At 41.7% G+C, this 16,876-nt stretch overlaps 1 protein-coding gene across 2 annotated transcripts in view; it reads right to left on the bottom strand.

The window, feature by feature from the left end:
• ccdc187 (coiled-coil domain containing 187) overlaps window positions 1-13,812 on the bottom strand; it is a 40,069-nt gene extending 26,257 nt beyond the window's left edge. Inside the window, exons 1-3 of one of the 2 annotated variants that reach the window (XM_084068383.1) lie at window positions 13,549-13,812; window positions 12,724-12,885; window positions 375-437 (exon numbers count right to left, since the gene is read on the bottom strand). In XM_084068383.1, coding sequence (XP_083924509.1) covers window positions 375-437; window positions 12,724-12,772 — 112 coding nt within the window. In that variant the 5' untranslated portion in view covers window positions 12,773-12,885; window positions 13,549-13,812. The remainder of the gene's footprint in view (window positions 1-374; window positions 438-12,723; window positions 12,886-13,548) is intronic. The other variant, XM_084068384.1, reaches the window with a different exon arrangement.
• Window positions 13,813-16,876: the final 3,064 nt, after the last annotated feature.

The raw sequence follows: 16,876 nt of genomic DNA, 5'->3' as shown, positions 1-16,876 counted from the left end.
CCTTTTATTATGCGTTTCTTTTACACTCTCCGTGTCTGGACTACTTAAACCCTACCATCCCTATCCTGGAGAGAACACATTCTGCAACGCGCTGTGAGCTTGTAGATCAGCTATTTTTGGTGAAGGAGTTTGGTGTAGGGGGAAATAAGAGCGCACCAAGTACAGAGGCATCTCATGTCCATGCATGTCAGTGCAGTATATCACAAATGAATGAAACTATAAAACAATTAAAATAACCGATTGTGAGATTATTTTTTTCATATATATAATAGAAGGGACTGAATGTAAGTTACAGTAGACACACTGGAATGCAGAGCACGTATTCCATTGAAGTAATATATTAGTCTTTAAACTGTGTTTAACATGATACTTACTCTCCTGTTCCTGCAGGCTATGTGCCAACACACCATCCTCCAACACAGCGAAACACTGACACACTGAAAAAAGAGCAGAAGAGCACACAACTTCACATAATAACAATAATAATAAAAATAATAATAATAATAATAATAGCTCAGATTTCTGTCATGCTGCTTGTGACCTGGGTGTAAAGTTTTGTTTCAATAAGCCAGCCAGGTGATCAGGTACTCAGGTTCATTCAATCCAGTTTCATCCAGCTCAGGAACATGTCTGCAATCAAGTCCTCACTCCTGTTTATCCTCTACAGACCTTGAGAAGGTCAACCATGCTTTCATCTTGTCTCGGATAGATTATTGTAATTCTTTGTACCCTGGACTTTCGCAGAAACCCATTCACCTCCAGGCTACTCCAAAATGCAGCAGATAGGCTTCTAACAACCTCATCACACCCATCCTGGCCTCTCTCCAATGGTTGCCTGTGTTTTAGAATAGATTTTCAGATCTTTTTCTGATTACATTTCAAAGCCTTACATGGATGTGCTTAGTTACATTACCTATAGTGCTGGATGATATGTCACGAACCTCGATTCAATCGATATCTCATTAAATGCTCAATATGGAAATGGTCATAATGAGTTTTATTAGGGTCAAGCTTAAAAGTGTTCACATTCTATTGCACTTGCTTTCTGTCCACGGAAACACTCCATCCTGTGTGTTTGTGTGTGTGTGTGTGTGTGTGTGTGTGTGTGTGTGTGTGTGTGTGTGCGCGCGCACACAGTGGATAACATGAAAGGGGCAAAGACTCCACACACATGCTGCACAGAGTAGTGAGAGCACTTATAGACGACATGGCGGAGAAACAGAGATGTGAACGAGATAAAATTAAATGTAGATCCAAAAATAGGAACGTATCGTCTGTCATTTGGAAATGGTTTGGTTACAGGCCAAATGATACAGATGATTGGCTTACTATCAAAGTGTCCTTGAGATCAAGACACTTAACCCCTAATTGCTCCTGATGAGTAGATTGGTACCTGTACCTTGCATGGTTGCATCTGCCGTCAGTGTATGAATGGGTGAATATAATACACATTGGCCACAGTTACATGGACAGTTGTATTCGGAATGAATACACTTCTATTCGGAATGGATGAATGGATGAATTCATTCCGAATAGATTTGCTCATGTAAACACCCCAATTGGAATAGAATATTCCATTCCAGTCTGACCCGAATGCATTTTCATTCGAAATAGGAGGGGTGGTATAGACCGTTTGAATCGGGTTAAATCAATCGGAATTGACCATGTAAACACTTTATTCCAAACGCTCCTGTCCGTTTGGAATACATGCATTCCTTTGCGCATGTCTGTGCTTAGTAGGGCTGTCAGAATTGTCCAAAAATGACCTATCAAATCTCTAATTCAGCCACGGTTGGTGCTGAGAAGCACTCGCTCCTGCGGGATAAAATTAATGATTCTAATAGCGTCATTTAATAAGCCTGTAATGGTTAAGCCCAGACTTGTCCAGGAGAACGGACGCTCTGAGGATTGCTGGGATCTTTTTCTAAACAGGTATTTTAGTCCTCAGTTTTTAAAAAGAATCCCTGGCCACATGACAAAGATTTTTTTTTTTAAATCCCTATCCACACGTAAACGCAGAAACGCATTGATCATAGACTGTAGTGTGTCTCTCTCTCCCTCTCTCTCTCCCTCTCCCTCTCCCTCTCCCTCTCCCTCTCTCCCTCTCCCTCTCCCTCTCCTCTCTCTCTCTCTCTCTCTCTCTCTCTCTCTCTCTCTCTCTCTCTCTCTCTCTCTCTCTCTCTCTCTCTCTCTCTCTCTCTCTCTCTCTCTCTCTCTCTCTCTCTCTCTCTCTCTCTCTCTCTCTCTCTCTCTCTCTCTCTCTCTCTCTCTCTCTCTCTCTCTCTCTCTCTCTCTCTCTCTCTCTTTATTATTATAATGACCATGTGCGAATGCGCGATGACATCATCGTACGGTACCTACATGAGAAATGTGACAAATACTATAGGCTAGCCTACGTTTTACCGTGTCTGGTACCAATACAAAAAAAGAAACTGGTCTGAACTTGTAGATCTGCTACTTTTGCATTAAAACGGCGATGACAAAGGAACACAGGCTTGCACCGCATACAACGCTGCCTGGCCAGGAGTCGGTGCGTTGCTTACCGGCCTGCCTACGACCGATAGACCTCCGCCGCCGCGGAGGCACAAGGGGGCTATTGCCTCCTCCCATGCCCACCAGGGGAAGCTCTGCTCCGGGTAGTGGCCCCTGGTCCATGCCCGGGCGTAGGCGGGAACCACTTTGCGCATGTCAAAAGTTATATTCTGAATGAATGCTTTGGTCGTGTAAACGAGGAATACTTTTATTCAGGTCCCATGTAAACAGGTGAGTGGATCAGATTCCTCTATTCAGAATGAGTTCATTCGGAATGAATTCATTCTGAATGAATACATGAGTGTCCATGTAACTGTGGCCAGTGTAAACTAAGCACTTTGGAGAAACGCTATGTACATGTAACTGCACCATTGACCAGTATATTTTATTTTAGAGGAATATTACGTCAATAAATTCAATACTGAATAATATTGATTATAGGCAAATATTAGATAATATCAGGCGAGACACTCAGTACATGTTAGTTCTCTATCCAGAATGCAGCCTGCACTCCTCGGAAAGGGGTCGACTGACTGTTATCAAATCCCAGCTCAAATCTACGGATGTCTACGCTTTCACTGCCATGACTCGGTCTTAACAACGAAACTACCTTCCTTGATCTCAAGTTCCACAGTAAAATCCTAAAGAGTACAAATGTTGTTAATCAATCAGATTCAGATATGCAACCCATGTTTAGCAAAACAAATAATATCTATTACATTGTTTAGCTTAATGTTGAAACCAGCGATAATAACAACCACGAATGTCCTCTATGACAGTGGTTCTCAACATGGGGTTCGTGGACCCCCAGGGGGAGAGTTCTCTGGGGACTGAATGGGTCTTTAGAGACTCATGGAATGAAATGGACTCCTAATCCTAACAAAACAAAATCCTTTTGATTCCATTTTGTATTGAACACTCTAGGAGTGTAAAATCAACTCTGGGGGGAAGTCCGTAATCTAATACATATCAAACTGGAGGTCCTTGAAAATTAAAAAGGTTGAGAATCACTGCTCTGTGGCATCAACCAACAGCACAGACCAGAGCAGGGAGTATGTGTGAGAGGGCTGATAAGGTTTTGGCAGCGTTCTCTATGGGGGGGGGGGGGGGGGGCAAGGGGGGGTACACAATGAGGAACCACGGAGAACCGTCCCACTGTCCTATACTCTCTCTGTTTATAGCAGACATACAGACAGACAGACAGGCAGTAAAAAGCATCCACGAATATGCTATAAACAACAGAGGAGCCATCCACCACATTTGATGTAATTTTAACTTTAAAAAATTGTGTTTAGAAACTATACTCATCATCTCAACAGTGCGGAGAGTGTTTCCTGAACCACGTGCTGCTATTCTGGTCTCTTCAACAGAGTCCAAGAACGTAGCGGCTTCACTTTATCCAAACAACACCCGTAATTGTGACAGAAGCTGCAGTCTGCAGACATTGCTCTGTGTGTGTGTGTGTGTGTGTGTGTGTGTGTGTGTGTGTGTGTGTGTGTGTGTGTGTGTGTGTGTGTGTGTGTGTGTGTGTGTGTGTGTGTGTGTGTCTCACACTAGCCTTCAACTGTCCATTCCAGTGCCAATCTGGCTATAGTTTTCCTGTTTTATGACATTTCAAATCTCACTTTTGTGGCCTTGCAAGAATCTGAGAAGTGCATTACGCTTTCTTCCCATTGCAAATGCGGTCACTGTGACTACCAAATTAAGATGCAAAGTTTAGGAAATGACCACATGCAGCAAAGTACTTTGTGCTGGGAAGCCAGTGCACTAAAGTGTTTACAATGTGGACAAACCTCTAGAGCAGGGGTTCCGAAACGTTTTCAGCTCTAGACCAAAAACAGAACTATGGCGTTTCCCCACTGAAACGTACAAAAATACATTTTGAATTAGTCACGTGCGTACAGTATGCCCAATGCTCAGACGCTCACAAGTTCCCATCATTTAATATTTTGTTGTTGTTTTGGGGGGGGTATTTCTGAAAATCTTTTGGAAATGTTATACAAATGGGATATGTTTACTCGGGATATGTTTACTCGTAAAAAACAAGAGAGGGGGCTCGCAACTCACTCTTTAAATGCTCCATGCTGCTGTGAATAAAAATTGGAGCATTTAAAAGTGAGTTGCGAGCCCCCTCTTGTTTTTCATTATTCTGTTTTTGCAGTTTGTCTCAGCACCAAAAACGGAGGATGTGTGTTATTTTTTCTTTGATACGTTTACTCGTGACCCATCAAAACTGGTCCGTGACCCTAAATGGATGGCTCTATATTTTGGGAAACACTGCAGGAGTGTCTGCAAAATCGCTTTTGAACACAAATCATCCGTCTCTGTGGTTCAGCAGTCCCTCAGCAGACTTCCAGACTAACCACCTGCTGGATAAAAAGGTAAAAAGCCACCGCAGTTTCATGCCATTAAACCGGCCCCTACACCGTCCTCCTCCAGCGAGCTGTCCCCAGAAACAAGATGATGACAAAGACAGAAAGATAAACCAGTGTGACAAAGAGGAACGTCTTCCCAGATGCGAGGGGTTATTTTTATAAAATGACAAAAAAGAAATCCAAGCAGAGACAGGTTTGTTAAACCACTTAAACGGGACATGAAACCCTAGGAGGATTTTGTAGTTTGTTATCCAGTTCAGGTTTAAAAACTACAGCAGATTAAAAACTAATTAATAATGGGTGTGTTACATTTAGGTGTGACCAGCAGAGGTATGTGTGCCAATGTGCAAGCATAGACAGTACTGACATACCTAAATCTAATACACCCATTATTAATTAGATTAGCTGCTGCTGTCTAGCTGCTGCCATCTTGCTACTGCTGTAGTTTGTAACCTGAACTGGAAAACAAACTACAAAATCAGCTTAGGGTTTCATCCCTCTTTAAGCCCTATTTTATCATTTCAAAACTTTTCAAAAATAGCGAGGAGAGGCAATTGACGCATTGTGAGCTTGTACAGTACAATGGCTATTTTTGCTACTAACATTTTGGAATATTTTCACCTATATTGACATGCCCAAATTAGGTAGGCCAGGTTGAAAGTGGTTAATCTATTCTAAAGTAAGAGTGACATCATACGACACTGAACGACAGCAGCCCTGTGACCACTTTAGCGCAGCTCAAACGGTCCTGCTAACATCTAAACATGCTCGTGTGTTTACAGGAGCCCTTAATGGCTCTGCCCACTGCAGACAGTGAGCCTGTGGTGGAGTCTGTTAAACAAACTCAAAAGGTTCCTCGGTAGAAAATAAACATCCCATGTTTGACAGATGGTCGGCAACACAGTAACTCACTTAACTTTCTCCATTTCCTCCATTTGGAGCAGACGCCCATCGAGCCTCTTTTAAGGGTGATTTATACTACGGAGTATACACTATATCAGTCATTACTCGGTCTTGTGTATCGCTGTAATCACAGAATGTACTTAGGATTGGTTTTATAGGGTTTATAGGGTATACTTTCAAAATGCCATTAGCGAGACCGGAGACATCGCTTAGGAGTCGATTGTCGTCGAGGGGATCCTACAGCCTAGAAGTTGGGCCAATTAAAAGCACCTGGCGTCCTGATAATCGCCCCTTAATGCGGAGCCGATCTGAGAAGAGAGGCTTTTGTCTGTGGAGGCATAATTATCAGCATCAAGCTGATGACTTGCAACTCTCACTTTTGCACCCGCGACCCACCTCTCCTTTCCTTGCACACTTCCGTCTCCTAAATGTTGACTGGCCCGTCGTTCTGCCCTCCCCCGGCCGATAATGATCAACATTTACACAAACCGACCAGCCAGTCCAACTGAGGATGTCTCCTCTTTGTCCCAGTGTCAACAGGGAAGGGAGGGAATCCGGTACCCTAAAACACTGTGGTGAGGGTGACTTTCTGGCCAAATCCTTCTCAGCATGCACAGAACGGAACAGAACAGAATGGTTTTAAAGCTGCAATCCGTTAATTCATCCGCTAATACAGAAAGCCCGTAACTTGGGCAGAGGATATATTGTAATTTGAGCTTAATGCACCACTGGTTGTCTACCAGTTGTGGTCCTATCCGACCACAGGATATATAAATCATTTCTCAATATAGGAGCAGGTAGGCCAACTACTACAACCAGAAGTTGCGTCAGTTACACTATATTCCTATACTAACCCTAACCCTACCATACATTCTACCATACAGATTGTACCAAAAAAAAAACATTTTTAATCACAAAACTAGTTATTACCGTAAATAGGCAGCCTGCACTGGTTCACAACAACCAAACTTCATCATACTCGGAGGGAGGAACCCCCACAGCATAATCCAAGGGTTTTAGCTACACAGGGTGATCTTTAAGTCCGACTACAATGGGCATTAACCCTCGCTAGGCCAGACATGCACTTACGCCTGCTGTGCAGCTTAAGAGGCCGGCCGGCCACTAAACAGATCCCCAACCTGGCTGGACAAAAAACGACACCCTAATCTGACCGGACACAATGACAGCGAATCATAACAACAGACATTTTACTGGACTCATTCACAGCTGAGAAAGGAGTGTGTATGTGTGTGACGTGTGTGCGTGTAACGTGTGTGTGTGTGTGTGTGTGTGTGTGTGTGTGTGTGTGTGTGTGTGTGTGTGTGTGTGTGTGTGTGTGTGTGTGTGTGTGTGTGTGTGTGTGTGTGTGTGTGTGTGTGTGTGTGTGTGTGTGTGTGTGGCTTTGACCTGTTCTTTGGAGCTGCTTTCAAACGACGGTCACATTACTTGTCTTCTAAAGGCATGCAGGGAGGGCGGGGATAGACACACTGTTGTTATTATGGCTGCTAAACAGGTTTTGAGGCACTCGGGGCTGCTATCTTGGCCCAGTGTGTTCTCCTTTACTGTAGTTCCTTGAGAATCCTACTGTAAGCTACTTAACCACTTAAGCCCTATATACTTCCTCATACAACGAATAAAGTGTTCTTCAGAGATGGAAGTTACTTGAGAAAAAGTTTATTTTTCTTCTTTTATTTACAGTTTTGCACACAAAAAAAAAAGTCTTCAAATACCACTATACTATGTGAAATATGTCCTGGTGGTAATACATTTAAGAGTACCATAATAGCTGCTATGCATTTGCTATACCAGAGCTTTACCACTTCAAATGGCATTAATATAGGAATATGCTGTGATATACTGTATACAGTTAGCGCCAGTGATACCGCCATATGCAGTAGTGCTGGGCAATATGTCAATATATCGATATCGTGATACGAGACTAGGTATCATAATATCGTGATATGGCATACGTGTTGCCTTTTCCTGGTTTTAGACACTTAATTCTTATTTTATGCTTTATTAAAAAATTCAAAAACACCTTAAATAGTAGATGTATAAGCTCGCGGCACATTGTGAGCTTGTAGATTTGCAATCTTTTAAAAACATATTATGGTCATAATAAGATACTATCGTCACAATATCGATATTGAGGTACACAGTATTCAAAAATATATTATATTTGATTTTGTCCATATCATCCAGCCCTTCCATGATATCAGTTTTATTCCAAAAGGTCCAGGCCTATGATGTATCAAACTAATGGAGAGGTACAGACAGCAGCAATAGTAGCATCCACTGACTGGATGGCAATGTTTTTTGTTTTCCAACAGTAGCAGCTGAATGTTGCAGATTCAGAGAGAGGTTAAAGGTCGGGTTTAAGAGCAGGAAGTCATGACCTGCATGCCCTCCAGGTCACAAGAGTCAACAAAACACACCACAGCTAACACTTATCTCTCTGACCTCCTTAACCCCTCCTAAGAGTCCACCACTGTCTGGAGCCAAGCCATTCCTGGTCAATGGGGACAAAATGACACCATGAACTGGAGAATGGAGTGTGAATATTTTACTGCAGCACTCATACTGGATGTCGTTTTCAAACGCTTGTGACAAAGATATGTAATGTAGGCTGGACAATTTACGGTTCAACAATAAAACATTGGTTGTCCAAAATGATGGGAATTTAATCATATAAATAAGTATTATGTTCTAGCCTGGCTCCAGACCATAGACTTCGCCCACTCACTGAGTGGACTGCTCGCTTCAGTCAGATAATCAGGCTAGTTATGTTCTGCAAAAGAAAAGGTTTTCATATCAGCGCATATTGGACAACATACCGATATCTGTGATAGGCCAATATCGGCCGATAAAATCTAGACGGCTCTAGAATATTTCTGCCCCGTCGGCCGTCGCCAAGCAGAGAGGGTGTATTGTAATCACTCCTCTCTGTTTGCCCGTCACAGCAATAAATCAAACAGTTCTATTCCAAATTGGATCAAACTTGGCAGATGAGTAGGGGGTAGGGTCAGGACCGGTCCTATTGTTTTGCACAAGTTCAACATTTGGCTCTGGGTCATACTCAGAACCCAGGCCCCGACAGAGCATGCTTCTTTTGTTGATAAAATTAAATAGAAAGTAAGCTTCAGTGTCAAGTGTATGTGCGTGCGCGCTCGTGCATGTGTGTGTACACTGTCCAGAAAAACAGTTAGAAAATGGAACAGCGGGGGTGCCAAGTGATTAGGGAGTATACCAAATAGAGTCCCCTTTTGGACTCCTGGGCCGGGCGGACCATTTGCTGCGCGTCACTTCCTGGCTCTCTCTCTCTCTCTCTCGTTTAATTAGGGCTGCACGGTTATGGCCAAAATGATTATCACGATTATTTTTACCAATATTGAGATCACGATAATTCACTGAGTTTAGTGAGTTTTTTTTTACACAAGCATATCACTGCTTTTACATTCATGTTGTGCTATTGTCATCCCTGCTAATGTAGGTTTGGATCTAAATAAAACGGGTCCTCCATAATAAATACCAAAACTTAACACTAAATGAAATCAACAGAGCAATGCTTTCACTTTTACATGCTCCTTCTAATAAACACATCTTTGCAGACTTAAACACTGTGTTTTGTATTCACTCCAGTGCATCTCCTATGAGCAAAACAAAGTATTTCACAACATTAATTGCACCTGCTTGATGGATGTGAATAAAACTGCTGAACCTCACTAGTTGACATACATTTTGACTGATACTTTGTCGTAAGACAGTTTCGCGTGCTGAACATAGCCAATCTACAAGCTCATAATGCGTCACACATTTTAAATATCATGTTAATTTAATTGTGGGAAGCCAATATTGTGATCCTGATTAGAATTTGATTAATTGTGCAGCCCTACGTTTAATGTCTCTCTTCAATGAAAAACTAACTTTAAAAAGAAAATGTTACGGCAAACATTTCAAGTGCAAAGTGTCTCAGCTATCCAGTGCGAGAGAGAGAGAGAACAGATGAAACCCAGACAGAGGTATTTCTCTTTTATCAAGCGAGCCACTTGGAGAGCAGCGGTGGCGAGTGGCTGCCAAAAAGAGAGCCGCCCGCTGGAGGAGGAGGACAAAATGACACAGGTTCTATTTTCAGCCAAAATCGCCTCACCAGCGGCCCACGCTGTTTCTCCTCCCGCTGCTCCGTCTTTCCCACAAAAGGTCTCTGCTGCAGCAGCTCGCTGCCTTCCTGCTCAAAGTGTTCAGTGTGAGGTTCTTCTCACCACTGTGAAACACACACTGCTGCTGTTTAACAATGTATGCTTTGACACTGTGATACGTCGAAAATAAATCTCCCGTGTCGAGGTGCGACACGAGACAAGCTTACACTTTTTGTGTAAGCTTGTAGAGCTATTTTATCTGAGCACCACCGGCGTATAATATGTATCACTTTTAGCCATAGAGGGGAGGCCTAGGCTATTTTTGAGAATGTTCGCCTATAATGACATGCTCAAAATAGGGATGCCCAGGTTTTTTTCTTTTCCACAATCTGTTTATTATAGTTCTGAAGTTCCCAGAGTTCACACAAAAGACAGTAGAGAAAGTAATCTGAATCAAAACGAAGCTGCTCCATTACTGAAAGGCCTGTTAAGCAAGACCTTTCACCAAGATGAAGCCAGGGCTAGATAAACACCACATCAAAATAGAATCAAAAGGAAAGGGACAGGGATGCCCAGGTTAACGTGGTTAAAAACAGGACCGGTCCTGAGAGCCAGTCACGGTGAGAGGTGAGTGAGGAGCAAACGGGACTTCTCTCTGGGTCACTGGTTGAGAGTCAAGTTAGGAATTGGGGTGGGGGGGGGGGGTTAGTTCCTTTGGGGAGCTGCATTCCCTCGGCATGTCAGGCTATATCAGGAGTAGCCAAAGGAAGAGAGGGAGAGAGAGAGAGAAAAAAAAACAGGAACCGATAAGACGGGTGAAAACAAAGCATGTTGATTTGGCCAAGAATTTGGGAACGAGGCAAGCATGCGAGGAGAAACACCAGCCCTGTGGGAAACCGAAACATAAACACCGGCGGCGGGATGTACGTTAAGATAAATAAAGCCAAGCGTTATTGAGTACAGTTAAGGAGGGACAAAAGGCACACGCAACGCTGACACATCTAGTGGGTGAGAACAGATCGTAGAGAGGAAAACTGCCTAAATGACAGCGACTATCAGACATATCTTATTTGTGCGTTGCCTTAATTGAGCAGTTTAGAGCGGGTCGAATGTGGGGCACGGCTGCTTTTGTTTGTTCACTGTCCTCTCTGTTTAATAAAGCATGACAATGCAAAGCCACACAGTGTGCCCTTTGTCTATGGAAACGAGAGCAGAAGGGAGAATTATAGCCCATCATAAAATACATGCAGACCTACTGCTACCACGCTCACTCGTCATTAACCTGTTTTTACAAAGCATAGAGTAAAAACGAGCATCGTACCCACGCCACAAACTTAACATGAGTCTCTAACTGCAGTCTAAATTCAAACTCACAACTAAGCTGTTAAAGCAATTTCACATAACATTTCTGGAAGTTGTTTCTGGTGGTCTAAAAATGTTTTTCTACGTACTGTATGAAGGAAGTAATTTTTTCCCTCCGTTTTTCATTTAATGTAAAAAAGAAGCGGTCAAATTTGAAACCCTATATACTTCATTGCCCTTAGTACCCCAGGGGTCTATCCTAGCCTACTAGGCCCCCTCCTTGTTTCCCTGTACACCACATCTATTCACCAATAATAGCATATCTACAAGCTCGCTAAAAAAAAATCACACCGCAATGCGTTGTGAGCTTGTAGATCTGCTATTTTCACAAACATTTTGTCCCCAGCATAGGCACACTAGGGTTCTTGTGGTAAACTACATTCCATCTCTAAACGGGATCTGAATGAACTCAACAAAAGTTTGTGCATAAACAATCATCCCTTGATGACCATCCTCTTCCTCAAGTTCCTCATGGTGGCGTCTATATCTGGGTGTTCCATCGCATTCCTTCTAATCTGCACAAAAGCATGATGCCACATGCGCAAGCAAGCTGGCGCTCCCCACAGACTGGGCTTTGACACATTGTCTTTTCAGGGGACAGCGGTCCGTCTCTACTCTGGTGAGACTTATACTTATCTCCAGTCACTCTTGTCCAGACATGCTGCTTATCCCCGGCTGGATACAAACTACTTACTTCACCACAGAGACAGACAGACAAGGTCACACAAAACTGCTGGAGAACCAAGGCCAGTCATTACCAGCTGCATGTGACACTAAGTGACAAAGTTCTAGGATGCCGATCTCTTTATGGACACACACATGCACACTCACGTCTATAGAAGACTGTTAACTGTGTATAACCACAGTATTATCCAGCAACCACGGTTCTGAACCGTAAGCCTTTCCATGTAATACTGTAGTCGCAGTATGAATACCCTTGCGTTAAATATTTGTGTGTAAATGTTATAGTGCTCATGCATGAGCATTTTCAGCTAAACACACAGACACGCATTTCAATTCCATCAAGCAATATTTTTCTTAAAAGAAAAATGCTTGTTTGTCTGTTTACTCAATGGGCCATACTATGTTTAATTAAAAGGGGAAGAAAGATTTGGGCCTAAAGTATACCATGAACTAACCCACACAGTGGCATTACGGCAAAGTAGATAGATACCAGACTGTGAAATTCAATACTGTTACGCCCCTAGTCTAACTGTACTTTGCTTTTGGCTAAATTAGTACCAGCCACGCATCTGTAATACATTACACTTATTTTCTATAAATATCACATCAGTCAGCCTGAGTGTGTGTGTGAGTGTGTGTGTGTGTGTGTGTGTGTGTGTGTGTGTGTGTGTGTGTGTGTGTGTGTGTGTGTGTGTGTGTGTGTGTGTGTGTGTGTGTGTGTGTGTGGTTACCTTCCTGGACGCGTGGCAGATTGGACTGGTCAATCTCCAGCTCTGCCATGGTGGCTTGTCTGTCCCACTCCCCAGGGTGCAGTCAGTCAGTCTGTCCCCAGGGTGCAGTCAGTGCCTCATGGCACACAGAGAGGAGGGGGGGGGGGCGTGTACACAGGAGACCTGATGTGGGACATTAGCAGATGTGTGAGTTATATCCTGCAACATGACAGTGTAAGGTTACACATGATGGGACATCCCTCTGCTCTGCTACTGGACACGATTGCCTTTCTTTTTCTGTCACTGCAGCCATACATTCATACACAATACGATCTGACAAGATCATTATAGGCTATTCTCTATACTCCCAGGGTGGGACACCTGTTGTAGAACACCTAGATGGAGATCTTGACTGGAATGTATTGTTGATGCTGGAGTGCGATTCTCCACAACACAAGGCAACTTTGTTGTTTAACCACTTCAACCCATAAAACACTTCATTGTACGTCAATAGCCAAGCTATACACGCTTTTCGCCAAATGTTTGTCTATTGTAGCCAAATGTTTGCCTATAGTTTCGCCAAATGTTTGTTTGTCTAGTTTCACCTATTATGACATGCCCGTTAGGTTGATTTAGTTTGAATGATTGATTGTTTTTATTTGGCGAGCACAGAGCACTTTCCAACATGCATCACCAATGAGCGTGGTTAAATAAAAATATCAGACAGGTTCAATAAATGAAAAATAATCAAACTATGTCAAATAAACACCCAACACATGACGAACACTAGTTATGGCTATAATATACAGTCAGAAAACCTAGTGGCTTTAGCATTAGATGACCTACCTGTTGTTGCATACAAATGCAATGGCTGTGTCCTGTGAGTATAGTAATGTTCAACAAGTAAACATATGACAGTCAAATGTCGGCGGGTTGTGTTCAGTTCTGTTCGGTCCAGTGGATCAGTGATCAGTGGCTCTCCTCCTGTCTGCACGTGATGAACGGAAAGTCAGGAAACGCGATCATCACTCGTTATTTTGTGATGTTTGAACTTATCCTTCACTTTAAGTTGTCAATCAAACAAAGACCCGACGGTCGGCTCACTGCCGACGGGAAGCCGCGGAGGACAAACTTCCATCGCTTCTTCTTTCAGTTCCTGGGGTTTGCGGCTTCTTGGTCGCTACAGCTGAAAACCAGTAGGGGGCGCCAATCCACCATCCAGTGCATGACCAGAGCATTGAGGGGATACAGGATATGTGGGCACTTAGGGACAACTGGGCACCTTGATGTAAAATTGTCTTTTTTTTGTCCAAAATAGAAATAAATATTTGAAAAATAATCTTAAGTAATGTAAAGAATACATGATGTGAACATGCACTTCAACTTCTTGTTTATGGCCCAAAATGACTGGATATACAGGTTTTGTAGCAATTTGTAGCAAGTGTAGAAATATTAGACCTTAATTCTCGATATATTTTATAATATTTAAGCATGTTCTAATCATGTATACTTTACTTTACTTTTTTTTGGGGGGGGTGGGTATCCTGTTACCCATTGGGATCCACAAGTGTCTGTTTCTGATTAATTCGTTTTAATTAGTTTAACCACTTTCACCTTGACGTCCATATTTTGAACAAAAAATCTAAACTGTTGTAGAATTTGTTTCAAACATGGCTGATCTACTAAGCTCACAAGGCTTTTCAATGTGAGGTATTTTGAGCTTGCAGATGCATGGGCTATGTTAGGGTTTAATCGATAAGTGTATTAATGTAGACTATTATTACAGTGTCACCTTGCAGACAACTAATGTATACTGCCCCACATTTTTGTTATGATCAACACTTTATTTGAGTTTTACTTTTATCAGAACAAATAAGACAAATGAACATAACAAAAGTGTATTCAAAGAGAATCAAAGTGAGAAAAATAACAAAAAACACAAACTACAGAAATAATATACAAATATGTATGCTTATATATGAAAGCATAAAAAGAAAAAAGGAAAGAAAAAAATGAAGACAAAAGACATTTTCACAATAACTAATGCAGCATCATCCACAGTAACTATGCAAATGCCCCACTCATAACTTTACTAAAGTTACAAGCGTTGGAATGCATATTAATCACTTAGAAGAATGTTTGGTTGAGAAAAATCTAATATTTCTAATACTTGCTTCTTTTACTTGACATTTAGAAAGACATATTCGTTCAAAGTGTTGGCCATTTTAGCCAGCTTTGGACTTTTTTGAAGATTGCTATCAACATGAGAGGAAAATACCACTTCTAAGCAACTAATCTAGTGATTTGCCTGTGACATTTACAATTTAGGCATTAAAGCAGACACTCTCATCCAGAGAGTGATTTATAAAGTGCAAAGGGCATGAGGGGTTGAGTTTTATCCCTCCAGTACCAGACTCAATAATTTGAAAGGCACTGAAAAATAATATTTAATAAAGTATCACCCTGCTGGTGGGCAAGTGTGGAAAGCAAAAAAGAAAGAAAGAAGAAAGAAAAGGCAAAATAAATACTTTGTTCCCAAACTTTCCAAGCATAACGTTGCCCTCTGCTGGCTATATATTTTTTTGAAATTTTACTTGAAAGCACAGACCTGTGTTTGTGTCCAACAGACACACACACAGGAGTTTAAAGTCATGTTGTCCTAGGTGTAAAAGGGTATTTGAAAACATTTCAAAATATTAGTTAAAGCTATAAGTTATACAAGTTGAATGGAAGGCTTTTAGGCAAGTTGGGCAACACACTAACATCTAGAAAGAGGTGGTGTCATCTACAATATTTTAGTATTACCGAGAATAACGACTTCCTACAGTATATGTATTATATTAGCCTAAATTAACTTGTCTAATTTTTGTATTAAAAGTGAATGTTAGTTTATCTATGACTTGGAAATGAGTTTTCACACCTACAGGTTTTTGAGAAGTTGGAGAGTGATTAAATTGCCACTTGTGTGGAGTAATAATTGGCACAAAATCATTGCGAGGGAATATATCCCTATGCAATGATTTTGTGCCAATTAGCACACTTAGAATGAACCCTGAGGCCCATGTGGTGTGATTGACGTGTTTTATGAGCTCTGTACTTAGCATATTAACTAGGTGACTGCTTTAAAGAGAGTCCCTTATGTTTCTATATGTATTTCTAAATCACTTTGTAAACTTTGTTTAAAGACTAATATTCCCATATGGAAATATATGGATATCTGTCCTTCTCCCTTTTATGCCCATATATGGAGATCTCTGTATCTGTCAGTCCTTGTCCCTTTTATGCCCATATATGGAGATCCCTGATGTCATCAGTAATGCCCATATATGGGCATACCCCTTTTGTGCCCACATATGGAGATCCCTGATGTCATCAGTAGGCTATATGCCCATATATGGGCATGCCCCTTTTTGTGCCCATATATGGAGCTGACTGATGTGACACATTGAGGTTAAACAATACTCTACATATTTGGGCGTAGCTGCATTGGGAACTCCTTATATGGTTATGGCTGAGTCATGGTGACATGAGCGTGACGACGTAGTGACATGACATCAGACAACAGAGGTCTGTCCACCCGCCCGCCGGCCAGTCCTCCCTTAAGCCAATTTTAATAGGTTTGTTATTATTATTATTATTATTAATTTAATTAATACCATAAATTATTTATTTCAATAATTTTTGTACTGCTGTAGTTAAACATGCTCCTTGTCACTATTTTTGAAATTCTTGACATTTCTTGAACACGTTTTTTGGAAAATTTCTGAAATTCTTTGCAATTTCGTTGCCATTTTTTCTTTGTTAATTATGTTTTATTTCTTAATAAAATAAGACTTTTCTTTTCTTTCTTAAAAAAACATAATCTTATAATGACATACCCAAAATAGGGTTGAGCCAGGTTGAAAGTGGCTCATTAATTGTGTTTGTACTGTAGTAGGCCCAAACACAAGTGAGTGTGGGGCGACCCAAACTAAAGGCTCAGACCTCAGAATAAGGCGGGGCTGCATGGCCCTGGGTCTTTGACTAATACAGCGTATAAATCCTATTAGCCTTTCATGAAATACACCACCACCTTCCACAGCGTCTGGCCTTCCCACCATAAAACCAAATGTCACTGTTGCTTCCACGACCTGCATTATCATATGAGAGACAGAGAGCACTGACGTCAGACCTA

This window comes from Gymnoscopelus microlampas (genome assembly GCF_963454915.1).
Source record: "Gymnoscopelus microlampas genome assembly, chromosome: 10".
In the NCBI taxonomy this organism is placed as follows: Eukaryota; Metazoa; Chordata; class Actinopteri; order Myctophiformes; family Myctophidae; genus Gymnoscopelus; species Gymnoscopelus microlampas.
Note: the sequence above shows the minus strand (reverse complement) of the source record. Positions and strands in the feature narration are given on the sequence as shown.